We start from the raw sequence: 26671 nt of genomic DNA on the forward strand, positions 1-26671 counted from the left end.
GCATCTCTAATAAGCTTAACCACAAACATTATTCCTGCATGATCCAATCAGTAGTGTTTTATTAACTTACTGTTATTCAGTGTTTGGAGAACATTTCTTCTACCTCTTTTTGTCATTTTGTCAAGAAACTCCCAAGCCTCTTAAAAGTTCCCCTCTCTACTCCTAACACCCACTTTTAAGAATTAAAATTCTTCATGAATAACTTTTATCTTTACTAATATCTACTCTATACTTTAAGTGGGATTCATGTAAAACACCAACAAATCTAAGAATTGTCTTAATGTATTGACACTAGTAGCAAATCTTTGCATTAGTAATCTTTATGAATATGGCCTATGAAAGGCATAATGGAACACAATTGTTGAAACACCATAAACAAAGCAAATGCATCACATGCTTGTGCAAATAAAAGAAAAAAATGGAATCAAAATTGAGAATCTGTAAGCTTGTTTTAAGGACTAAAAATCTAGAGTATATAGGCAAGAAAGTTAGATGTAAATAATGTAACCATTAAAATTACTCAGTGGCTTATTTAACTCATTGTGAATACTGTGAGCCTCTAGAAAATGACTTTATCAAAAGTCAGGCATTACAATTAATGAAATAGTTAAAGGTGTGGCCTTTAAAGGTGCCCTTCCAAATAACATTGTCTGTTCCTCTAAAGAAAGTTCTGCCCATGTGAACTGTTTCCTAATCAAAACAAGTATTAAATGAGATTTAAAGTTCTAGAGCTAGGGAATGCTACAAGACAAATGGTAAGACAAAAAAATCCCAACTAATGTGTCCCACAGAAATCATATGTAGAACACAAGGTTAAATAATAAGGAAAGTAAAAGAACGTACGAATGTTCTTCAAAAAGTTTCTGCATTTTGTAAAACTCTATTAACTTTTCTACTTTTCTACATAGTCACCCTCTGCCATTTTTCCCAGCATCATACCAACTTTTTAATGCCATCAGCAAAAAACGTTTTTGGTTGAGCGTGTAGCCATCATCATCACATGAAAATCTTCTTCCCCTTAAAGCTTCTTTGAGCATTCAACAAGGTGGAAATCAGATGGCGCTACATCCGGACTATAAGCTCTCTCTCAATCTCTAAGACATGACCAATAACCACTCCTCCCGCCCTCACCTTTTTCAACAAAAAAATACAAGTGCGAAATATATCACGTATGTGTTCATGTTTCCACTTAGGAAAGAACAACAATCAAAAAATATGTTCTTAAAAAAATTACTGCTACACATGAAAAAGGCAATATTCTTTGCTGCCTCAGAGCTTGCTATTAATACATTTAAAAATAGTTTGTATTAATGTCATTAAAGGATATCAAGGTAGCACTTCACTACCTGAAGCTTAATAGAGTTTGGGTTATGCATCAAAAGAAATATAAACATGCCGCTCAGGTGGCGCAGCGGTAAAAACACCCGCTGCAACCAGAGCTCGGATCTCGAATACATCGTATCGAATCTCAGCTCTGCCTGCTAGCTAGGCTGAGTGGCCACATGAACAACGATTGGCCTGTTGTTCAGATATGGGTGAGATAAAGCCGGATAGGGTCTCTCTCTCATGACTAATGCAATTGCGACCTCTGCTGGCTGATTGATGGTGCCTGCACAGAGATGAGAAAAGAGTGCTCTCAGGGTGTGTCTCTCCGTACACAGCGCTGAGCTGCACTGTACTCGTCAAAGTGTAGGTGATATGATGCATACGGCTGCTGCCCACGTGTCGGAGGGGGCATGGATTAGCTTTCTTCTCCTCAATCAGAGCATGGATCGTTATTGGTGGAAAGGAAGCATAACACAATTGGATGCGCTAAAAGGGAGAAAAAAGGGAAGAAAATGCATAAACAAAATAAAAAAAAAGAAGTACATGACCAACAAGGGTTTAAAAACAGGTAAATATGTGTTTTAAAATGACCAGAGCCCAGATTTAAACCCAATTAAGATTATGTTGATAACAGACTGGTTATACAAGAAATCTTAAGCAAGTCTGAGTGCACCAAAAATAACAGCTTCAGGGAAGTCTACCAGTTACAGATTTAAAATGATCAGTCACATTTTGACCAATTAAGGCAGAAATTCAGGTAAAACCAAGGAGTTAATCATTTTCATGATTTCTAAAGAAATTTAAGAGTAGAAGCTAAGAAATTAACAAACCCTGGACTTAATTTCACAAATCCATTGCACATCTGTGTTTATCTACTGTACTTGCACTAATTATAGCCATAGCAGTGAACAATGAGCAGAAAGAGTACAAAAAAGCCCTGTCAGTTCTGAATATTTAAAAGTTTTATCAGTAACTTGAACACAAAAGAGATCACACACCTTTTGTCAACAGTTAATTAACTGCTCTTTTATTTGGAAAGGTACTGAATAACACCATACAGAACAAAGCTGCAAATTACGGGTCCTCAGTTTGATCACAGATTAGAATTTGAAAGAAGCTTTTGCATGAAGGTAGTTGGTTACCCTGGCCTAACATGGCCTAATTACTGTTTAATTAAACAGATAGACTACATCTACTGTATGTGTTTCGGGTATTGAAGAATTTAAAACTGGAAGGGTGAAAATCATAGACACTTTAATACAAAGCAATGTGACCAAGTTCATGCTAAAGTAAAAAAAAAAAAAAAAAAAAAAAAAGGATAGGCTTGTTTTAGCTCATTTACAGCAATTTGATGAAACTGAATCTTGGGTTGGAAGGTTGTAATTATAAAAATTGTTTCAAAAAAACTGTACACAGGTTAGTCATGGGTCAATAACTTTAAAGACACAAGGACAGAAGTTAAATACAAAGTGATTTCATTTTACAGTTTAACTTCCTCCAAGGTTCACCCGTAATGGTCTGTAAACTGTTAAATGCAGTGCATGCATTAAACAAACGCATAATGTTGTATATTATACGTGGACGTTTGCTTTGCTACATGATCAGCATGAACTAATTTGAAACGGATCAGTGAAGATACCATATTCGAGTACCAAACCTTTAATTAGCGCATGTCAAAATATCATCTAATTCAAAAAATTTCTTTTAACATTTTTGTTCAGAAGATTCATACAAAAATAACAAGAACTAGATATATTCATAGATATTGTGCATAAAATAGTAAATAGATGGAACCACAGACAAGATGGTACATGTTCCAGACAGAATTCGGGTCTCTAGCTGTTGTACATGTACTTTTGTGAGACGCTTTGACTGTTGACGAACAGGGGATCCACGGAGGCCACTTTGGCAGCGATGAAGGAGTGAATACAGTGAAGGACAGCTGTTAGGTTTGCAAACTCCAGCTCCTGTTCGTGCAAAAGCAAAGGACAAATAAATTATAAATTAAATTTTAATGGTCCTTAAATTGGCAGCTAACTTACATATGCTATCAATTATCGCTATGCTTTGTGGAATATATGGACAACATGCTTGGTTCCTCCTTTATAAAGAAATGATTAGCTGAGTTTGGTGTGGCTTAACTTGAGTGACCTGTAAAGATCCTTGACTTCAATTCAATCCAACACTTTTAGGATAAATTAGATCAGCTGCAAGCCAGACCTTTTTTAATCTAACATTAGTGCCTGTTCTTAATAATGTTCTTGTGCCTAAATAATATTGAATCCCTGTAATCATGTTTATAAATCTAGTGAAAAGCTTTGGACAGCTTTCAAAAAGATTAGAGCTGTTATATAAGCCATGGGGCACTGACTTCCTGTTAATACTCATGGTTTTTGATGCAGTGTCTGGTTTCCACAAACTCCATATAGTGAATGACACAAAAACACTAATTTATTGGTTCAGTATTAAGACATTATTTAAAAGTATAATTATATTAATGGCCCCAATGTTATCCAAATACTAAGCAGGTCTCGCCTTCATCTCTATCTGTTGGTTTTCTGAGTTCCTAAATAAGAGTTTTACTTTTTTCTTCCCATCATCCTGGGAACCCTTCAGCTGGGAGAATTTATATCTCCAATATCACCAATATTCTTTCCATAGATAAAAAAAAATCTCTGTATTTGGAGGAACTAGGGACCACACATTAACTCTAATTAATTCTAATTGTGAATCATGGTGAAGGGAGCATAATGGTTTGGGCTATGTAGCTTGGACAGCTTACTTTTAAGGCATTTTGCCTAAATAATATTGAATCCCTTCAATCACAAAAGATTAAAGCTGTTATACAGTATAAGCCATGGGGCAAAGAGGTCCTATTATTACTCATGGTTTTTAATAAAGTGTCTCGTTCTCACAAACTCTATGTAGTGTATGACAAAAAAACACTAATTTATTGGTTCTGTATTAAGACATGATTTAAAAACGTAATTATATTAATGACCTCAATGTTATCCAAGTACAAAGCAGGTCTTACCTTCATTTCTATCTGTTGGTTTTCTGAGTTCTTAAATAAGAGTTTTACTTTCGTCTTCCCATCGTCAGAGGAACCCTTTAGCTGGGAGAATTTATATCTCCAAATAACTTTCTGTGAATGACAAGATTAGAGGAAATCAAATACAGCAGGCAGGGCTACAAATGGCTATTACTGCAGTATTTTGTGTGTAGGATATTGAATAGTGGAGTGCTTTCAAAGATTGATGATCTCACAAGACTTCCTCATTTTAGTTCCTTCTGTCTACATAAAATAGATCTTTCTCTGAATGCAGCTCATATGGTTTAGATTTTGTTTTAAACCACGAGTGGGGACCATTAATCAACAAGTGAATAATAATGAAGGATAAAGGTAATGTTTGTTTACTCCCCGGGCGGAATTGTGTTGATGTGCCAAATAAATATGCATGCACGTATAAATGTGTCAGTCTGCAAGACTAGTGTATATATTGCAAATCATTTACTCCTTATCTCAATTTTCTTGTCTAAAATGGAAGTTTTGCTTTTTGGCTCATATTAAGGGGCCACAAAATTGGACCGGTATAAATATCTGGTTCATAAGCCTAGTGCAGCCCTGAGTCTCTCACAAAGATGGACAGCTGGAGTCATAGTGAAGGCAGCTCATTAAGTGCTACTAAAAAGCCTGATCAGGGCTCATTTGCATATTCGTCATCCCCACTCATTGTGGCTGCTTTACAGAATTAACCCAGCTAGCACAAACTGCAAATTAGTTTGTAACCATTTACAATACGGACCAGATTTAGACCGGCCTGTCAGTCTGAACATCAACTCTTCTTAGCAGTTAATAATTAGACAAAGTGAAGATTATAAAATGCAAATCTAATATTCTGTATGGATAGAGTCATGACGTCTATCCATGTTTTTGTAGTTGGGAGGGGTGGGGGGGGTCTTGACATGCTTTAATAAGCATTAGTTTTGGCTTAAGTTGATGGCTTTGCAAGCTTTTATGTTCAGTATTAGCACATTCACATGTTTGGTCAGAATAGTTTGATAAAATAAAGACAGCTCAATACTGAATACACTGTACAGCATATGTTTAATTTCAATAAAATGAATGAAGAAAATTTAGGCTACAATTTAAATACAAAAGCAAATAAGTTACAACATACACTGATCAGGCATAACATTACAACCACCTTCCTAATATTGTGTTGGTCCTTCTTTTGCTGCCAAAACAGCCCTGACACTACATTGTTGTGAACTCTGGAAAATACCTCATAACATACCGGCTCAGTCAATAAGTATTGAAGACTCAACACTACATTGTTGAGAACTCTGAGAAATACCCATTAGCATACCGGCTCAGTTGATGAGCGTCAAAGAATCAACACTACATTGTTGCTGGGAAATACCCAATAGCATACCAGCTTAGTCAATGAGTACCAAAGACTCAACACCACATTGTTGGGAACTCTGGGAAATACCCGATAGCATACCGGCTCAGTCAATAAGTGTTAAAGACTCAACACTACATTGTTGGGAACTATGGAAAATACCTGATAACATACTGGCTCAGTCAGTGAGTATTGAAGACTCAACACTACATTGTTGAGAACTCTGAGAAATACCTGATAGCGTAAAAACTTAACACTACACTGTTGGGAACTCTGAGAAATACCTAATAGCATACCGACTCAGTCAATGAGTATCAAAGAATCAGCACTACATTGTTGGGAACTCTGGAAACTCAGCATACCAGCTTAGTAAATGAGTATCAAACACTCAACATTATATTGTTAAGAACTCTGGGAAAATACCCGATAGCATACCGGCTCAGTCAATGAGTACCAAAGACTCAACATTACATTGTTGGGAACTCTGGGAAATACCCAATAACATACCAGCTCAGTCAATGAATATCAAAGACTCAACACTACATTGTTGGGAACTCTGACTGAGCCGGTATGCTTTCGGGTATTTTTCAATGACGGTCAATGACTATACAAGACTCAACACTACATTGTTGGGAACTCTGGAAAAAACTCGATAACATACCGGCTCAGTCAATGAGTATCAAAGACTCAACACTACATTGTTGGGAACTCGATTTGATATAGTACTGTGTCCAGGTGTAGCTAATACTGATTGATAAACATGATGACCTGTGGGAAATGTTTTAACTACAGTGCAATACTGGGGCTTTCTATATCTCACAAAAATAAGATACAATTTCTGTATATACAGTATACTCATTCAAAATGACCCATTTTTGAACCCATGCTGAGCTCATGGGGTGTCACTTATTCATTGCTAGTTTGTATTTTGTTATACTCAACCCTACACATGCATTTACTCAGTGGCACAAGACTCAAGAGTCAACAATATAATATTTTTAGTTTCTTACCTTTGAAACACTGTCGGAGCAGGAGAAGCCAGACTCAAAGTCGATCGTGAAGCACAGAATTTTCCCCTGGCTGCTGCACATGTAGGTTTTCGACTAACAAATAAATAAAATAAACTGTTAGTATTAAGTATTTATTATAAAAACAGTAAAGACAATTGCAAAACTTCAGTATACCAGTGCATTTTTCCTTTCCATAGTATCCAAGTGTTTTATTTATGCTGATATAAATAGGTGAATATCACAGAAAGAGGAGAGGTAGACTTCAGTCGCTATAGTAACGACTGCCCCATGTTTTTTTCCTAAGCAAAAAGGGGAATGAGAAAAATCAACGGCTTTGAAATCTAATGAATATATTATGAACTCAATAGAGGACAATTTAGTTATTGTTCTTACTGGACAATTCTATTTTTATCTGTCCTAAAGGACAGCCTGGCAGATGATGTTTGGCTACTTAAATATAACAGTATAAATATGGCTTCCTGTGAATCAGCTTTACATTTATACATGGAAACTCTCTCTAAAATTTGCTAAGTACATTTAACCACTAAAATCATATTCTCTATTCGGCCTGGTTTCACTTTTTTTCTTTTCTTTTGTTTGATAATAGTACAAATTTACCCTACTTAACAAAATTGAAGTTTCTGATAGACCAGTTATTCAAATTCATTGTGTTCAGCTTTAATAAGCACTTTACATAAGAGCCGTGCAGCTTGCAGAGTGGGTGCTGGGTTGAGTTTTAAAACCACCATCACATCCTCTGTAAAGGAAACATTTGTATTTCTGAAATCCATGCAGATGGAGTTAGCGGTCACATTAAATCAATTAGGCATGAGCCGAGGAGAGATTTTATAGTCACTTAGGGGTAAGATTTGATCATTCTGTAGCAGAAGCAAAGCCATTAAAGTTTACAAGCCATTCCTTACTTATATTGCTCTGTATTCTTTACTAATATGGAACGAACATGAGAGTTATATGCCCCAGCTATGTTGAAAATTGTCCTTGTTTTTCTACCATTAGCTATAACACACACAGCTAATGGAAAGTGGTAGCCTAATGGGTAGAGCTTTGGACTATCAATTGAAAGGTCAGGACTCTCCCAGGACCACCACAGAGCAGGTATTATTTGGGTGGTGGATCATTCTCAGCACTGCAGTGACACTGACATGGTGGTGGTGTGTTAGTGTTTGTTGTGCTGGTATGAGTGGATAAAACACAGCAGCATTTCTGGAGTTTTTAAATACCGTGTCCACTCACTGTCCACTCTATTAGACACTCCTACCTAGTTGGTCCAACTTGTAGATGTAAAGTCAGAGATGATCGCTCATCTATTGCTTCTGTTTGAGTCGGTCATCTTCTAGACCTTCATAAGTTGGCTGGATATATTTTTGGTCGGTGGACTATTCTCAGCGCTGCTGTGTCTTATCCACCAGCACAACACACACTAACACACCACCATCATGTCATTGTGGGGTCCTGACCATTAAAGAACAGCATGAAAGGGGGGTAACAAAGCATGTAGAGAAAAATAGATGATAAAATAGACAGTGAGCATAGAAACAAGGTGGTTTTAATGTTATGGCTGATCAATGTATATGTATATATGACAGATAAAGCTATTCTATTATTCTTTTATTAATAGGTTTGTAAAAGCCAGTATACATGATGATCTTAACATTTCTCCATTGCAGAAGCTTCTTTGTACAGAATTGTAGCTCTCTGCTGCTCAACAGGACTCATTCGTTTACTGAAGTAATTAGCTTAAACAACAAAACATCTACTTTCCAATTAGTGTAATCATGTTAACTTTCTTAAATCCAGTTTATTTCACACACTTCATGCTGGATTGTGCACTTCATCAAGGGTTCTATAAATGCAGCAATGTAGTGCTAATCGAAAAGCTAATGAGTTTAATTAGCCATATATTTTACTATAAACAAAAAATGTTAAAATTGCTCAAAAATTGTGATTATGTGTGATTAGCACCATCTTGTAACACTTGATACACAGTAGAAAACACCTTATACAGAACAACTCACACTGTTCGATTTAATCATTTACCTCAAGGGAAAATTTGGAGTAGCAAAACTAAAAATGTATCAATTGAAGTAAATACAGTTCTAAATAATAATGCTGCAAATTATAAAAAGCTTTTCCAGGTGGCTAAAATAACAAAAACAATGTGCCAAATTAAAAACACAAAAATATCCACAGCCTGTATTGGAGAAAGTGATAGAACAGGGATAGCGCAGAACTGGTTGTCACAAAATGATCAATTCATGGAAAAAAGAAAATATGGGAAATCTTAAACACAAGCTGGTGCTGTCAAGAATGAGAGTCACTCCAACCCCACCAAATGGCGCAACCCATGTATAATGTAAACTTATTCCACTCTGGAATCAGGGATGTCATGTTGTCTCTGGGGCAGTTCGCTCTCCCAGGGTAGTTCTGTCATGAGGCCCAAAACGTCTCAGGACTGGGTGATTTTCCAGAAAGAGTTAAGTGTGCTGGCCTCATACATCAGCAGAAAATCAGTCCAGACCGAGCTGGTATCACAAATAACATTTGTCATTGCAGAAGCTTCTTTATATAGAATTGTAGCTCTCTGCTGCTCAACAGGATTTATTCATTTACTGAAGTAATTAGCTTAAACAACAAAACATCTACTTTCCAATTAGTGTAATTATGTTACCTTTCTAACTTTGTCCCAAGGGTTTTATAAATGCAGCAATGGAGTGCTAACTGAAAAGCTAATGGGTTTAAGTAGCCATATATTTTACTATAAACAAAAACTGTTCAAATTGCTCAAGAACTATGTGTGTTTAGCACTATCTTGTAACAGTGGATGTACGGTAGAAAACACCTTATACAGGACAACTCACACTGTTCCATGCAAGAGACTGCGATAGCATACCGGCTCAGTCAATAAGTATCAAAGACTCAACACTACATTGTTGGGAACTCTGGGAAATACCCAAAAGCATACCGGCTCAGTCAATGAGTGTCAAAGACTCAACAATACATTGTTGGGAACTCTGGGAACTCTCAGTCATTACCTCTAGGGAAAATTTTAAGTAAAACTTGGGGCAGTTGTTGCCTAGTGATTAAAGTACTGGACTAGGAAGCTAAAGGTTGCTGGTTTAAACCCCACTACTGCCAGGTTGCCACTGTTGGCCCTTGACCCTCAATTGATTAGACTGTATACTGTAAGTTGCTTTGGGTAAAAGGGTCCACTAAATGCTGAAAATGTAAATGTAAAACTAAAAATGTATCAATGGTAGGTAAAGAAAGGTCTACATAATAATGCTGCAAACGATAAAAAAGCTTTTCCAGGAACAGTATTAATAAACAACACAATACCCAACACCTCTAACATTCCCTGTCAGTACAATTGGTTTGATTATTCACAGATACAAAGTTTACCAAACCCTAAGAAGTCATTCCTGGATAGGTGCATCATGCAAGGTGCATCATTTTTGCTCTCAGATTTATAAATAAGTATGAAAGAAAGAAACCAGCAGTCACTTGAAAATGCGTGACTACATGAAAGCAGCAGAAGCGTTCCATAGAGAAAAATAAACTATCAACTGCGCCGCAATCATCTACACCTCACACAAAGCTATTCTTAAAAAAGCATAGAAACACACATTTCAAATTTGCTCAAAAGAATACTGTAACGTTGATAGGTATTGGGGCCAGATATACATTATGTAAACAGTAAAGCAAAGACTTGTGGGTAGTCATGTTTCTCAGGGTGGTTCATCATTTTAGGAAGCTTGACTGATTATATTTTGTTTTGTATGCTTGTGAACGGTTCTGTTTTGTGGTTGGTGTACTGTTTAGCAGTACAGCCTTCCAATAAAAAGCCACTAAAAGAGCTGTGTGTAGTTGTTTGGTTACTGTGGAATAATAGCCTACTCTACAAAACAAATTAGAACACTTTTGGAACAGTGTACTGTGGTCTGACAAAAAGAAATGGTCTGTTTCCAAACATTGCCACCATACCCACAGCAGAGTATTGAGGTGGAAACATTCTGAATATGGGGCTGCTTTACTTTAAATGATAATGGTGCAATACACATTAACAATATAATGCATGAATGAAGCAATACGCCAGGACATAAATATAGATCTCATTAAGCAAAACATAAATAACATAAGGAACCTAAAATATAGCCAAAATATCTTAATAAATAATAAATAATAATAAAGGTGATGGCAAGGTTTAGCCAATTTACTGAATTGAGTCCTAGTGAGAATTTATGGAGGATTTTTTAAACAGGAATTTAATTAGCAGGAGTCTAGTAGCTTATTTAAAATGATTTCATACTGTAGATGTCTCTAACTGGGCGGAAGGCATTTCACGAGTGAAGCCGTGCACCTGCAAATATAGAAAATATAACCAAGTGCAAGATGCTTAACCAAGATAGAACAACACTGTGGCTAAATGCCACTAAAACAAAGAATCGCAGATAAATAAGGTGGCCAAAATAACAAAAACAATGTGCCGATCCACAGCCCGTATTGGAGAAAGTAATAGAACAGGGATAGGGCAGAACTGGTTGTCACAATAAGATAGGCTGATTCAGCCATCTGCAACAACTCAGTTCTTGGAAAAAAAGGAAATATAGGAAGACCAAAAATGCTTTGACGCTGGGTACGTTCCCAGAAAGAGTGTGCTGGCCTCATACGTTAGCAGAAAATCAGTCCAGACCGAGCTGGTATCACAGCTTCAAACACAAGCAGGTTTACCAGACAGAGGAAGTGGCAAATCTGTAAAAGAGATGCCATGATATATTGAACGATTCCCACTTGAAGCAAATTAATGGTAATATGTTGTAGATGACTGTCAATTAAAAGGAATCGACACAACAATCTGAGCCTCAGTGCCACCTCTGCTGGCCAAAAACAGCAATGCAGAAGAACACGATTCCTAACATTACAATGTCCTGAAGCTAAGATTTTCAACAACAGCTTTAAAAATTTACCATTGTTATTAATTTGTGGTGTCTGTTTCTTTTTTGCTCTATTGTTTTGTAAACGTTTTTTTCATGTTTATAAGAAGAAAAAGTCATAAGACATTGAGTGTAAATCTGAACTGAATTCATTCAATAGATGTAAATCAAATAAAAACAAAAGTGGTTGGATACTTGTTTCCCCTCACTTTTACTGGACTAGTGATCAGAAGGTTGCTGGTTCAAACCCCACCACTGACAAGCTGCTATTGCTGGGCCTCTGAGCAAGGCCCTTAACTATCAGTTGCTCGCCGTTACTTGTGCAGTTGGTGTTTATTTACACCTGTAAGTCAGACAAAAGCATCTGTTAAATATGTTAAATGTAAATCATGTGATATGTATTCGGCCAAACAAATAATACTTCATTTATTCATTTATTGTCTGTTTTACACTGCTTTTTCCTGGTCAGGGTCACAGTGGGTGCAATTCACTGGCCGAAAGGTAGAAAACACCCTGGACTGGGTGCTAGTCTATCACAGGGAACACACACACAGCTAGGGCGATTATATCTCTAATTAACCTGACGGCATGTTTTTGAAATGTGGGAGAAAACCGGAGCATCCGGAGTAAACCAACACGTACACGGGGAGTACATGCAAACTTCATACGGAAAAGACCCAGATCACTCCACTTGGAAACTGAACCCAGGACCTTCTTGCTGTAAGGTGCTACCCACCGAGCCACTGACAAGTAATACTTGTCATTATAAATTTATTTAAATAATAGTTAAAATTACTTTTAATTACAACATATAAAAAAACAATAAATGTTCTTAATTTTTAAATAATTAATTATTTTAATTAATTTGTTCTTTAAACAAGTGAAGTCATTGTAACAGTGTATATATGATGCCTTACTAACTGTATCTGCCCATTACTGAAACCGATTCCTGCTGGATATGTTTCTTTAGGTTTGGAAAAACTTCCAATTCCTCTAAGACAGATTTTTATTGGTTTCTCTTGCCCAGAGTGAGCTCTGCCGGTGATATGTAAAGCGTAGACTACACAAAGATAATTGAAGAGCTTCCTCTGGGAAATTTAAAACACATACCAACGTGTGCTACAGGATTTACCTATCAACCTAACTGACACTATAATCTGATTAGATCAGTTTAGAAAGGTGACTGTCTTCCTAACAAAGACAAATGCCAGGTGAGGATGAGGAGCATGCAAGTTTGATGCCTGCAGTACTCCATCTGCCATGAGCAGTGACAAAAACAATTCTGTTACAAAAGCGCCTGAAATGTCCTGACAGAGCAATGGTGTGATATGCCAACCATCAAGCACGTCAGGCTAAAATGAACTGGACAGTCACAAAGGGCCTTTATTTCCTCCCCGCTCATGTTTATTTTACACCATGCCTCGTTAAATTGCAGCCCGAACCGAAAACGAAATGCTGAGCACTTATTGCAGACCACAGGAGGTTTGACTAATTGGCTAAAGAACAGAGAATAACCCACTAATTGAAATTCTAGGGGCTTCATACAGGACAATGGCACAAGTTGATAATAATAAAGCAAATAACGAAGGCCTTATCATATTTGTGAGCTTTGATTTTTCATTTTGCTTTAGTGCTTAGTTCTTAAAAAGCCTAGCAGGGGATGCTTCCCTGCACATCCCTGAAAAAAATACCCCAAGATAATCCTCTCAATGGGCATGCTCACACATGCAGAATAAACTCATCAGCATCCCAAGTAGCTCTTACAGGGGACAACCAAACCGCACTGCACTTTAATTCAGCCCCTTAAGCCAGTGGCAAAACCAAAAACAAGGAAAGTCTCATTTAATGAAGCACAATATTAAATGCATGCCCGACCGTATGTAGAAACCCATTTTAACTAGTGGATTCTGAACTTTTAACATGGTAGAGGATGCCATATCACCTTTCTGACAATCAAGAATTCAAACTTCTGCCTTGCTGAAGCCATAGTTAACTGTTCTACTTCTTTAAAGTGAAAATTGTCAACAGCAAAGCAGTAGCCCATAAAGAGAAGGAATGATGCCCCAATAAGGGGGCGGGTAGTGGCTCTGAAATTTAGATAAAGGGTAAAAGCCTCACCACTGCCAAATCACTAAACCTTTATTTGCTTGTAATGTATTGATTCATTGTATTCACTTTGTAGAGCACATGAGAGTGTTCTTGTTACATGACCCATGTTAGGAGTTGTATCCTTCTGCATTGCCATTTCTGGCTGGCAGAGGGGACACAGAGGCACAAATGATTGATGTGTCAGTCCTTCTATGCATTTACTCCCCTTTTTCTCCCGACTTTTAGCGTATCCAATTACCAATTACATTACGCTTCCTCTCTACTGCTGCAGACCTCCCCTCTAAATGAGGAGAGCCGAGACTGACACACACCGCCTCCGACACATTGTGTAGTAGCCGACTGCACCTAGTCACCTGCATGAGGCGAGGTCATATGCGGATCAGCTTTGTGTACAGAGATCCACACCCTGGTCAATGCATTATCCTTCGTCTCTGTGCAGGTGCCATCAATCTGCCAGCAAAGGTCGCAATTGCATCAGTTATGAGGAATTCCCATCCGGCTCCCACCCTGTATGAACAACAGCCAATCGTTGTTCATGTAGGCGCCCAGCCTGCCAGACGGCAGAGCTGAGTTTCGAACTGATGAGTTCGATTGGTGTGCTAGCGTGTTTTACAGCTGTGCCACCTGAGCGCCCAATGTGTCAGTCCTTCTTGATTGACATTCACATGCTCCTTGTAAGCCTTAATTTGCTACAGGTGGAAGTTTTTTTAAATATCTCGGTTTATTCCTTTCTATTTCACCAGCTTCTTTATTAGCACACTTGTATTTCTATCAAGCTGTAATACTGGGCTGCTCGGCCTGGTCCAGCCTTCTGCTGGTGTGTGATGTCAGCATTTTTTAGTTTTCTGGGAACTAACCACACTGTCGCTGTGTTTTGGGCCTCACAATTGAACTACCCTGAATGAATGGACTGCCCCAGAGGTGGTGTGACGTCCCTTTTTCGGGATAGACCTTGCCTGTAAATCCACAATATGCGTGCAGTGTGCCGGTTGGTGGGGTTTGGGTTCTTCTCATGCATGGCCAAGGTTCTGAAAGTTCAATATCTTTAGTAGTATATCACATTGTGACATCCTATTTTCAGCTATGCACTATCCCTGCTCGATCCGCTTTCTCTGTTGCAGGCTGTGGATGTTTTTGTGTCTGTCATTTATAACTCTGTTTCTATTCATTTGGACTCATTTTGTTTGTGGCTTTTTAGCCATGGTATTATTCTACTTTGATTAAACATTTGCACTTGGGTTCTATTTTCATTCTTGCAGGTGTGTGGATTCACACGGTTCAGTATCAAGGTTATCTTATCTTAGTTTAGCTTAGCTTATGGTAAAGCTATGACACACAAGCAGAGGATAAAAATGGCAAGTGTTAGCTGGAATGGTATAAAGCACACTGCCATTGGAGTCATCAGCATTATTAAGCAACATCAGTGACTACCATTTTTTGTGGCTATGTGATAATACATCTTAGCATCCATATTTTAAAACCTTGTAAAAGCCTTTTTGTGTGTACATGTTCTCATATAAGCAAAGCAGGAACCAACTTTATTGTAATGGCCATAGTTTCGTATGCAAAATTGTGTTGGTCCCCATTTTGCTGCCCCATATGCAACAAATTGTGATGCACTGTGTATTCTGGCACCTTTCAATCAGAACCAGCATTAACTTCTTCAGCAATTTGAGCTACAGTAGCTCGTCTGTTGGATCGGACCACACGGGCCAGCCTTCGCTCCCCACGTGCATCAATGAGTCTTGGTCGCCCATCACCCTGTCGCCGGTTTACCACTGTTCCTTCCTTGGACCACTTTTGACAGGTTCTGACCATTGCAGATCGGGAACACCCCACAAGAGCTGCAGTTTTGGAGATGCTCTGACCCAGTTGTCTAGCCATCACAGTTTGGCCCTTGTCAAACTCACTTAAATCCTTACACTTGCCCATTTTTCCTGCTTCTAACACATCAACTTTGAGGATAAAATGTTCACTTGCTGCCTAATATATCTCATCCACTAACAGGTGCCGTGATGAAGAGATAATCAGTGTTAATTACTTCACCTGTCAGTGGTCATAATGTTATGCCTGGCATGTGTAAATATACTGTACTGTACATTTTGTTCTCTTATAGATTAGCTGCTGACCTTGAAGACTTTAAACTTAATTTAATCTAAACAGTACTTCATGGTGCAAAACTACTGATCATTTCAGTTCTGCTTATCAATAACAATGATGGTACCAGTGCAAGGTCTTCTATCTCACTTTATAAAGTCTTAAAGACGAGTTTAATTCTCAGTCATCTCTCAAATAAAACATGAACTTTTCCACCACTTGTGAGCTCCTGAGCTCTTTTTGGATCCATTGTTCACCCATTTAAAAGGGAATAAATCTAAAATGAGAGGATCTGTGATTGTGAACTCCCTGTGACTTTGCCACATGAATACCCTATGGAACAAAATGTAATAATTATATCTTTCACACTCTTTCACAGAGCAGCACAGTGCCAGCTTATAGCCCTACAATGGCTGGAGATGGAGGCTGAAAATCTTTTGGCTCAGCAGCTTATGATCGGTAAGGAACACTGATGCAGAAATTTATTGTGAAGTAAAGTAGAGTTTACACTTTTCCCTGGCAGTATTCACATATTGTAGGGATTTAATCCTCTCTCACAGCTACTTTTTTATTTGTATTCATAAATGTCTCTTGTTAAGGATACAAAGTTAATAAAACCCTCCGGCTCAGAGGTGCCTTTTTCTGACCTGTGTTTCTATTCAGAGTAAAACATCTATCATGTACTGCTGGCCATTTTTAAAACTTCTTGACCAGACATCCCAAAGTCAGAGGGGATCAATTATAAAAAAATGCAACTTCATCTTTTTAAAACACATTTAAGCATTGGTTTTACAAGCATGTGTGAAATGTTGAACTGTGAAAACAAGTGCACTTTATAACCCAAATTTAAAAAAAGGTTTACTATCAAGGACAGTGGATAACCCAATGACTTACTGCTTTTGTTGTTTACCATAATAAATAGGCAATGTAGGTGGTGTCATCATTAACCCCAAAGATAAATTGCAAAGGCTACAAGGTTACCATTATCAGGCATATTAATAATACAGCATGCTTAATTTTATGCTCGCTAAGGCGCACCAGGTGAACCCCTCCGCGTGACAGGTCGTAAGATATGAACCCACTTGCAGGATACTTAACCATGGTGAAAAATATTGTGTATTAAGATATACAAACAAAATATGAAAAATCTGATACCTAAAACAAACAATGGTTAAAATAACAGAAACTAGAAACAAGTGGAAACAAATCTTCAAAAAGTTTCTGCACTTTTTATGCCAAGTTCACACTACACGACTTTCCAAGTCGTCAGGTCGCTGTACAGTTCACACTACACGACTGGATCTCTTGTAATCGGAAGTCTTTCAAGTCGGTGTGGCTTTCACACTACACGACTGATCGGCAATAGGGGGTTTCACACTACACCATCTATCACCAACTGGAATCGCAGGTGAGCTTTTCTGGTCTCCCAAACTATGTTTTGTCACGAAAACAAACGTGAGAAGTGACGAGGGATTTAATGATACCACGTCCCAAAATGCACGTCAACAAGTAGCGAGCGATCAAAGTTTGTGCGCTGATGTGCAGCGTAAAGTCAAGGAGAAAAAATAAATGAATCTGAGTGGATTTGGCTACGCGAGCAGCATGGATTGTTCTGTAGTGAGTTGGAGATTAATACATATTTTTTGCAATGCAGCGTTGGTATTATGTTTTGTAGAGAACGATAAGGTCAGAAATACTGTAAAACTTATGTGTGTGCCGGTGTATTCTGATATAAACTATATTATGCCCCTGTCCCACCTTTTTACAGCTCCTCCCCTGTGTTTCCCCTCACACCGTTTTTATTAATAATTTCAAAAACAAATAACATCACTTTTTTACATAATCACCTACCGATGCATGTTGCCCAGTATTGTACCAACTTTTTAATGCCATCAGCAAAAAATCTTTTTGGTTGAGCACGTAGCCACTGATGCACCACTGCTCTCACATCATTTACATTAACATTTTTGGCATTTAGCAGACGCCTTTATCCAAAGCGACTTACATTACAGTATACAGTCTGGGCAACTGAGGGTTAAGGGCCTTGCTCAAGGGCCCAACAGCAGCAACCTAGCAGTGGTGGGGCTTGAACCAGCAACCTTTGGATTACTAGTCCTGTTACTTAACCACTAGGCTATGGCTTGCCCACATCATCATCACATGAAAATCTTCTTCCTTTTAAAGCTTCCTTCAAAAAGGTGTAAATCAGATGGCGCTAAATCCAGACTATAAGCTCTCTCCCAGACACGACCAATTACTACTCCTCCCACCCTCACCGTTTCCAACAAAAATATAAAAGTGCGGAAACTAAAGTGGAGTGGCAAAAGAACTGACAGATTGTGGTTGACAGAGTAGGGACCATTACACTTGTGCTCTTGCTAGAAGAGAAAAGAAGGATGTGACCCCACAGGGACATAAGCAAACAACAGAAAACTCGAGTGGCCATTCTCTTTCCCCATAGGGGCATCAGCTATAAGACCCCTGCAAATTGACATCCACACAGGAAACTAAGTTACCACCATGCTTTCTGTAAATGTGACAACCCCAGTTCTCAGAAGAAAAGAATAAAGAAAAAGAAACTCAAAAAATGGAAATTGCTATGAATATTGCACCATATAACACAATACAATGAGCCCACAGCGAAGTACCCAGTTAGTATAATAAATAGTCTGTATTTAAAAATCACAATGAGTATATTAAGTAGCCGATATTTAAAAATCTCAATGAGTATAATAAGTAGCCGATATTTAAAAATCTCAATGAGCATAATAAGTAGTCTGTATTTTAAAATCTCAATGAGTATAATAAGTAGCTGGTATTTAAAGATCTCAATGAATATAATAAGTTGCCGATATTTAAAGATCTCAATGAGTATAATAAGTAGCTGGTATTTAAAGATCTCAATGAGTATAATAAGTAGCCGATATTTAAAGATCTCAATGAGTATAATAAGTAGCTGGTATTTAAAGATCTCAATGAGTATAATAAGTAGCTGGTATTTAAAGATCTCAATGAGTATAATAAGTAGCCGATATTTAAAGATCTCAATGAGTATAATAAGTAGCTGGTATTTAAAGATCTCAATGAGTATAATCAGTAGCTGGTATTTAAAGATCTCAATGAGTATAATAAGTAGCTGGTATTTAAAGATCTCAATGAGTATAATAAGTAGCCGATATTTAAAGATCTCAATGAGTATAATCAGTAGCCGATATTTAAAGATCTCAATGAGTATAATAAGTAGCTGGTATTTAAAGATCTCAATGAGTATAATCAGTAGCCGATATTTAAAGATCTCAATGAGTATAATAAGTAGCTGGTATTTAAAGATCTCAATGAGTATAATCAGTAGCTGGTATTTAAAGATCTCAATGAGTATAATCAGTAGCCGATATTTAAAGATCTCAATGAGTATAATCAGTAGCCGATATTTAAAGATCTCAATGAGTATAATAAGTAGCCGGTATTTAAAGATCTCAATGAGTATAATAAGTAGCTGGTATTTAAAGATCTCAATGAGTATAATCAGTAGCCGATATTTAAAGATCTCAATGAGTATAATCAGTAGCCGATATTTAAAGATCTCAATGAGTATAATAAGTAGCTGGTATTTAAAGATCTCAATGAGTATAATCAGTAGCCGATATTTAAAGATCTCAATGAGTATAATAAGTAGCCGGTATTTAAAGATCTCAATGAGTACAATAAGTATCCGGTTTTTAAAGATATCAATGAATATAATAAGTAGAGGGTATTTAAGGATCTCAATGGGTATAATAAGTAGCCGCTATTTAAATAAATAAATGAGTATAATAAATTGCCGATATTTAAAGATCTCAATGAGTATAATAAGTAGCCGGTATTTAAAGATCTCAATGAGTATAATAAGTAGCTGGTATTTAAAGATCTCAATGAGTATAATAAGTAGCTAGTATTTAAAGATCTCAATGAGTATAATAAGTAGCTGGTATTTAAAGATCTCAATGAGTATAATAAGTAGCCGATATTTAAAGATCTCAATGAGTATAATAAGTAGCTGGTATTTAAAGATCTCAATGAGTATAATCAGTAGCTGGTATTTAAAGATCTCAATGAGTATAATAAGTAGCTGGTATTTAAAGATCTCAATGAGTATAATAAGTAGCCGATATTTAAAGATCTCAATGAGTATAATCAGTAGCCGATATTTAAAGATCTCAATGAGTATAATAAGTAGCCGGTATTTAAAGATCTCAATGAGTATAATAAGTAGCTGGTATTTAAAGATCTCAATGAGTATAATCAGTAGCCGATATTTAAAGATCTCAATGAGTATAATCAGTAGCCGATATTTAAAGATCTCAATGAGTATAATAAGTAGCTGGTATTTAAAGATCTCAATGAGTATAATCAGTAGCCGATATTTAAAGATCTCAATGAGTATAATCAGTAGCCGATATTTAAAGATCTCAATGAGTATAATCAGTAGCCGATATTTAAAGATCTCAATGAGTATAATAAGTAGCCGGTATTTAAAGATCTCAATGAGTACAATAAGTATCCGGTTTTTAAAGATATCAATGAATATAATAAGTAGAGGGTATTTAAGGATCTCAATGGGTATAATAAGTAGCCGCTATTTAAATAAATAAATGAGTATAATAAATTGCCGGTATTTAAAGATCTCTCCCAGCTCCAGCGAATGAACACCAATGAGGTGCAGAGACAGCCTAATTAAAGAAACCACCAGTGTTAGACATCTTCACCCCTATGCCCAGGGGCGATTTAATGCACGGGCATACCTGGGCTTCAGCCCAAGGGCCCCGAATAATTGAGGGTCCCAGATTGGCTGTGTTATTTTTTATTTTTTTGTTAGCTATTGTGGTTAATAAGAACGGGGAGGCTTACAAACCAATGATTTTGTAAATCATTGACACGTTATTCATATTTCTGACTTTTGGTTGGCCAGATAAACTCTAACGAGCTGCTGTAATTCTGATTGGTGGTTTCAGTTAAGCAACGTGAACCTTAGAGCTAGCGCGTTATACTCAGTATTGCCGACTTATATTTAGCGAGTTTTCAGACCCCTCTAGCAACTTTTTTTCAAAAAAACGACTAGCGACAAATCTAGCAACTTTTTCTTGTGTTATTGGAGATTTTTGGAGACTCGAACGTGAAAACACATATTGTTCTGCAGTTACTGTCCGCCGTCCCAAAGCACTCACAGGCGGTCAGAAGCACAGTCAGTGTTGCCAGATTGGGCGGTTTTCCACCAAAATGGGCGTATTTTGTTGGAAATTGGCAGGGAAAAACACACTTTGGCAGGTGGACAGAATCTGGGCTGGTTTGTAATCATTTTAGCGGCTTAAAATGTAAATAAAAAAAAAACTATTGCTTTCTAAAGCCGGTGGAATATAAATAGATCTACCTTCTACCATATGTACAAGAGGTTAAACTTTTATTGCTTGCAAGTTTATTTTTATTTACTAGCAAAGGGTTGTGTGTCCTATCATAAATAATGCATTTTACAAACTTGGTAAGCTACTTCAAAGACACGCAAGCAAAAATAATTTGTCCTTTATAATGTATAATTACTGATCTGTACATTTTAAGATATTAATTTGTTGGTCATGATGGTTTAACTGGTTTATTATTTGTGAAATGCTAAACATCATCTGCTTATCCTGTGTTTTGGGCGTTTTTTCATGCATTTTGGCTGAAAATTGCTGTCGCAATCTGGCAACCCTGCTCAGCGTAGCTCAGTGTCGTCTTAAAAAAGAAAAACAAACGTTATTTCTTATGCAAATTAGGCGATGACGTCATTTAGCGACTTCTAGCGACTTTTAGGACAGCCAATAGCTACTTTCCCTACTAAGGAGTTGTCGCCTCTGCCTATGCCCCCTGCCAGCCATAATGGTATGGCACATACGCATTTTTGACCTGAAATCCCTGCTGATCTCTAGGGCAGGTACGTCTTCCTTCAGGGAAGCCCAAACACACATACATTTGAACATAACTGCCATTCTGTTGTGATTGGTTAAACACTGGCAGTCACTAACCCTGACTTTACTATAACTGAAGGTCAGATAGTAATCTTTACGTTATCTGTGAGAAGGAGACTGACAGCCTGCACTTTAAGATCTGAACTTGCCATGGCTAATAGAGATGATAAGCACATGAACAAAGCTCATTTAAATAGTTTACTTTCTCTGAATGTTTTATGATGTGCTAAATTATTCCACAACATTCCAATTAACTGAACAAACAAGCTATTTCATTTCGTTTTTACTAACTGCTAAAACTTGGTCAGGATCACAGCTTGCCTATGCATGTGTACCTGACCATTAGCTTGCTGGACACCCCATTTTAAAATCATGGGCATTCACTTTGAACGGACATCCTCTTTACAGCTTTGTCCACCTCCATTATTTTTAAAACACTTTCTACAGGATTTTGGAGTGTGTTTGTGTTTATGATTTTAAACAGTGTGACATGTAAAATTATGAATAGATTTTATGAATGCAATTTAGTCCTCAGCACTGTAAAATGCTGTCTGACCTTGTCTGACTTTACAAAAGCTTTAGACTTAAATCCTTCACCTCAAAAACTGCACGGCGGCTCATCCTTTACGGCAATTCCCCTGCAGCAGTTTGTCAGTAGAGCAACAATGCTGTCAGCCTTTGTGTGGCAGATGCAATTTAACAGCTCAATGAGGAGAAGGGTTACAAACAGTTTCTTTAACAAAATGTAATTAAGGAAATAATAACACCCAAAATGGAACAAATCAGATGGGAAAAGAAGGTCTGTCTTTAATTCTACAAGTTATAGATTGGTAGGATAATTAAAAGCAATGGTGCAGTGGGAAGTGAAAGACAAAACACTGTCTATGACAAGCTTATCTAACAAGCAGCCCACAGACCAAAAGCAGCCATTTTTTACATTTCTTTTTCAATTTTTTATACCACCGGTTTATTTTGGTCAGACTCTCAGTGGGTCCGGTTTCTCTTTATTTAGTAGGTGCAAGGCATTATCACAGCTTGGACAGGATGTCCAACCCACCAGCCAATAGCACTGGAAGGGATTTGAACCACTGTGCCACCTGAGTGGTAACCCATGTTACTGCTCTAACCAATAATGCTAATAATGTTAATGATATAATGATATAATATACACTAATCAGCCATAACATTAAAACCACATCCTTGTTTCTACACTCACTGTCTATTTTATCAGCTCCACTTACCATATAGAAGCACTTTGTAGTTCTACAATTACTGACTGTAGTCCATCTGTTTCACTGCATGCTTTGTTAGCCCCCCTACCTGCTGTTCTTCAATAGTCAGGACTCTCCCAGGACCACTACAGAGCAGGTATTATTTAGGTGGTTAGTCATTCTCAGCACTGCAGTGACACTGATATGGTGGTGGTGTGTTAGTGTGTGTTTTGCTGGTACACAACACACAGTAAGACACAGCAGCGCTGCTGGAGTTTTTAAACACCTCACTGTCACTGCTGGACTGAGAATAGTCCACCGACCAAAAATATCCAGCCAACAGCGCCCTGTGGGCAGCGTCCTGTGACCAGCGTCCTGTGACCACTGATGAAGGTCTAGAAGATGACCAACTCAAACAGCAGCAATAGATGAGCGATCGTCTCTGACTTTACATCTACAAGGTGGACCAACTAGGTAGGAGTGTTTAATAGAGTGGACAGTGAGTGGACACGGTATTTAAAAACTCCAGCAGCGCTGCTGTGTCTGATCCACTCATACCAGCACAACACACACTAACACACCACCACCACGTCATTGTCACTGAAGTGCTGAGAATCATCCACCACCTAAATAATACCTGCTCTGTGGTGGTCCTGTGGGGGTCCTGACTATTGAAGAACAGCATGAAGGGGGGCTAACAAAGCATGCAGAGAAACAGATGGACTACAGTCAGTAATTGTAGAACTACAAAGTGCTCCTATATGGTAAGTGCACCTGATAAAATGGACAGAAACAAGGAGGTGCTTTTAATGTTATGGCTGATCAGTGTATGAGTGTATAAGTTTAACAACCTGAGAAAAGCTTTATTCATGGTGGATTATTCATAGTGAGGCCTTGATGTGTCCATCCTACCCAAAAACATACCCAAAACATTCCCAGGTTGTCTCACACTTTTTTTGGTCACTTTTATGAATTTAGTATCAATCATAAGCAGTTAATTAATGTTCTGGGTGTTAAAAATGAATAAAAAAACAGAGAACCCCAAAAAAAAACAGGTAGAGCATCCAAAACTCTGCAAGGCAGCGATCAGTAGCGTCCCACATGATGGTCACAGGGTGTCCTTTCATATTAAAAGATTCTCACTCCTACTTCTCCGGCAACAACACATCTACTCTGCTTTGCTGATTTCATTTTTTCCATCCTACATCTATCTCTGGTAGTCATAGCATGCTTACTTTGTTAAATCTGTTTGAATTTGATGGGTTTCTTGTAAATGAGTTTAAATTAAGACATTTTATGGTTTCACTATATGATGTTAACTGTGGGTGAGGTGCAAGTGTTGAAATCAAAGCTCATATGGATGACGGACTGACTTTCGGATGCATACATCTGCATTAATGTTAAACGCATGGGCCAAAGTGCACAAATAAATGTGAACTGCAAATTATTGTGATCTGCCACTGTTAATCACCAGCTTTAGCACCCCCTCCAACAAACGCATTATATATGCTTTTAAAATTAGTATTTTAAGAAGTGTACCCACCTCCACTCTCTGCACCTCCATGAAAACAGCTCTCTGAAAGGCCCTTTCCCAGAGTGCAACCTCTGTGCCCAGCTCAACTCTGAAACAGTAGCTCTGCCCATGGCCCACCAGCACGCTGAAGCTGAACCCATCACTGTCCTGCAGATCACAGTCTTTCTGCAGGCCCACACACAGCTTTGGCTGGATCCAGCAGTCCTCCGCTATCCACAGCTACACAAAAGAACACATGCCTGACTGAGACTGGTACAACGTATGAAGTTTTAATATTATACAGTACAATACAATACTGTACTAATTTACACTGACTCTGTTGCTTAGAAGCAGAATGCTCATTAGCCTAGAGTACACAGACAGTGCTATAAAATGCGGATAATAAACACAGAAGCTGTACCTTATGAACTTTAAAAAGAACCTCACAGAGGTTAAATGTGGTCTCAGCCTGAGCCCAGTCTGACGCTCCGGCCTGAAATGAAAAAAATAAGCTGTGACCATGTGGTGAGATCTAGTTTATAATTCTTACACAATTCTGCACTTCTTCACAGTACAGTAAAGCCTAGCAATGTTCAGAAATTTGCATTTGAATTTCTAAATGTATACAAATCTCCATATATATATATATATATATATATATATATATACAGTATATGTATATATATATATATATGTATATATATATGTGTTCTTATAGAATGAAACTCGATATATATGGAATGAAAACCGTTATAGATATATATGAAATGAAACTGATATATATGGAATGAAACCTGATATACAGTATATGAAATGAAACTGATATATATGGAATGAAAATAATATATATGGAATGAAACTGATATATATGGAATGAAACTGATATATATGAAATGAAACTGATATACGTATATTGAATGAAACTGATATATGTGGAATGAAACTGATATATATGGAATGAAAACCAATATATATGGAATAAAACTAATATATATATGGAATGAACATATATATATATATATATATATATATATATATATATATATATATATATATATATATATATATACAGGGGTTGGACAAAATAACTGAAACACCTGTCATTTTAGTGTGGTAGGTTTCATGGCTAAATTGAACCAGTCTGGTGGCCAATCTTCATTAATTGCACATTGCACCAGTAAGAGCAGAGTGTGAAGGTTCAATTAGCAGGGTAAGAGCACAGTTTTGCTCAAAATATTGCAATGCACACAACATTATGGGTGACATACCAGAGTTCAAAAGAGGACAAATTGTTGGTGCACGTCTTGCTGGCGCATCTGTGACCAAGACAGCAAGTCTTTGTGATGTATCAAGAGCCACGGTATCCAGGGTAATGTCAGCATACCACCAAGAAGGACAAACCACATCCAACAGGATTAACTGTGGATGCAAGAGGAAGCTGTCTGAAAGGGATGTTCGGGTGCTAACCCGGATTGTATCCAAAAAACATAAAACCACGGCTGCCCAAATCACGGCAGAATTAAATGTGCACCTCAACTCTCCTGTTTCCACCAGAACTGTCCGTCGGGAGCTCCACAGGGTCAATATACACGGCCGGGCTGCTATAGCCAAACCTTTGGTCACTCGTGCCAATGCCAAACGTCGGTTTCAATGGTGCAAGGAGCGCAAATCTTGGGCTGTGGACAATGTGAAACATGTATTGTTCTCTGATGAGTCCACCTTTACTGTTTTCCCCACATCCGGGAGAGTTACGGTATGGAGAAGCCCCAAAGAAGCGTACCACCCAGACTGTTGCATGCCCAGAGTGAAGCATGGGGGTGGATCAGTGATGGTTTGGGCTGCCATATCATGGCATTCCCTTGGTCCAATACTTGTGCTAGATGGGCGCGTCACTGCCAAGGACTACCGAACCATTCTGGAGGACCATGTGCATCCAATGGCGGTGCCGTGTATCAGGATGACAATGCACCAATACACACAGCAAGACTGGTGAAAGATTGGTTTGATGAACATGAAAGTGAAGTTGAACATCTCCCATGGCCTGCACAGTCACCAGATCTAAATAT

The 26671-nt window shown here is 37.8% G+C and overlaps 1 protein-coding gene across 2 annotated transcripts in view; it reads right to left on the reverse strand.

Moving 5' to 3' along the window:
- Nucleotides 1-2325: 2325 nt before the first annotated feature.
- The window catches only part of sntg2 (syntrophin, gamma 2), a 122562-nt gene continuing 98216 nt past the window's right edge, over nt 2326-26671 (reverse strand). For both annotated transcript variants that reach the window (XM_063007235.1, XM_063007234.1), the window contains 5 exons: nt 25027-25098; nt 24636-24845; nt 6743-6835; nt 4361-4471; nt 2326-3293 (listed from right to left, as the gene is read on the reverse strand). In XM_063007235.1, coding sequence (XP_062863305.1) covers nt 3162-3293; nt 4361-4471; nt 6743-6835; nt 24636-24845; nt 25027-25098 — 618 coding nt within the window. In that variant the 3' untranslated portion in view covers nt 2326-3161. The remainder of the gene's footprint in view (nt 3294-4360; nt 4472-6742; nt 6836-24635; nt 24846-25026; nt 25099-26671) is intronic.

This window comes from Trichomycterus rosablanca, chromosome 13, assembly GCF_030014385.1.
Source record: "Trichomycterus rosablanca isolate fTriRos1 chromosome 13, fTriRos1.hap1, whole genome shotgun sequence".
Classification (NCBI taxonomy): domain Eukaryota; kingdom Metazoa; phylum Chordata; class Actinopteri; order Siluriformes; family Trichomycteridae; genus Trichomycterus; species Trichomycterus rosablanca.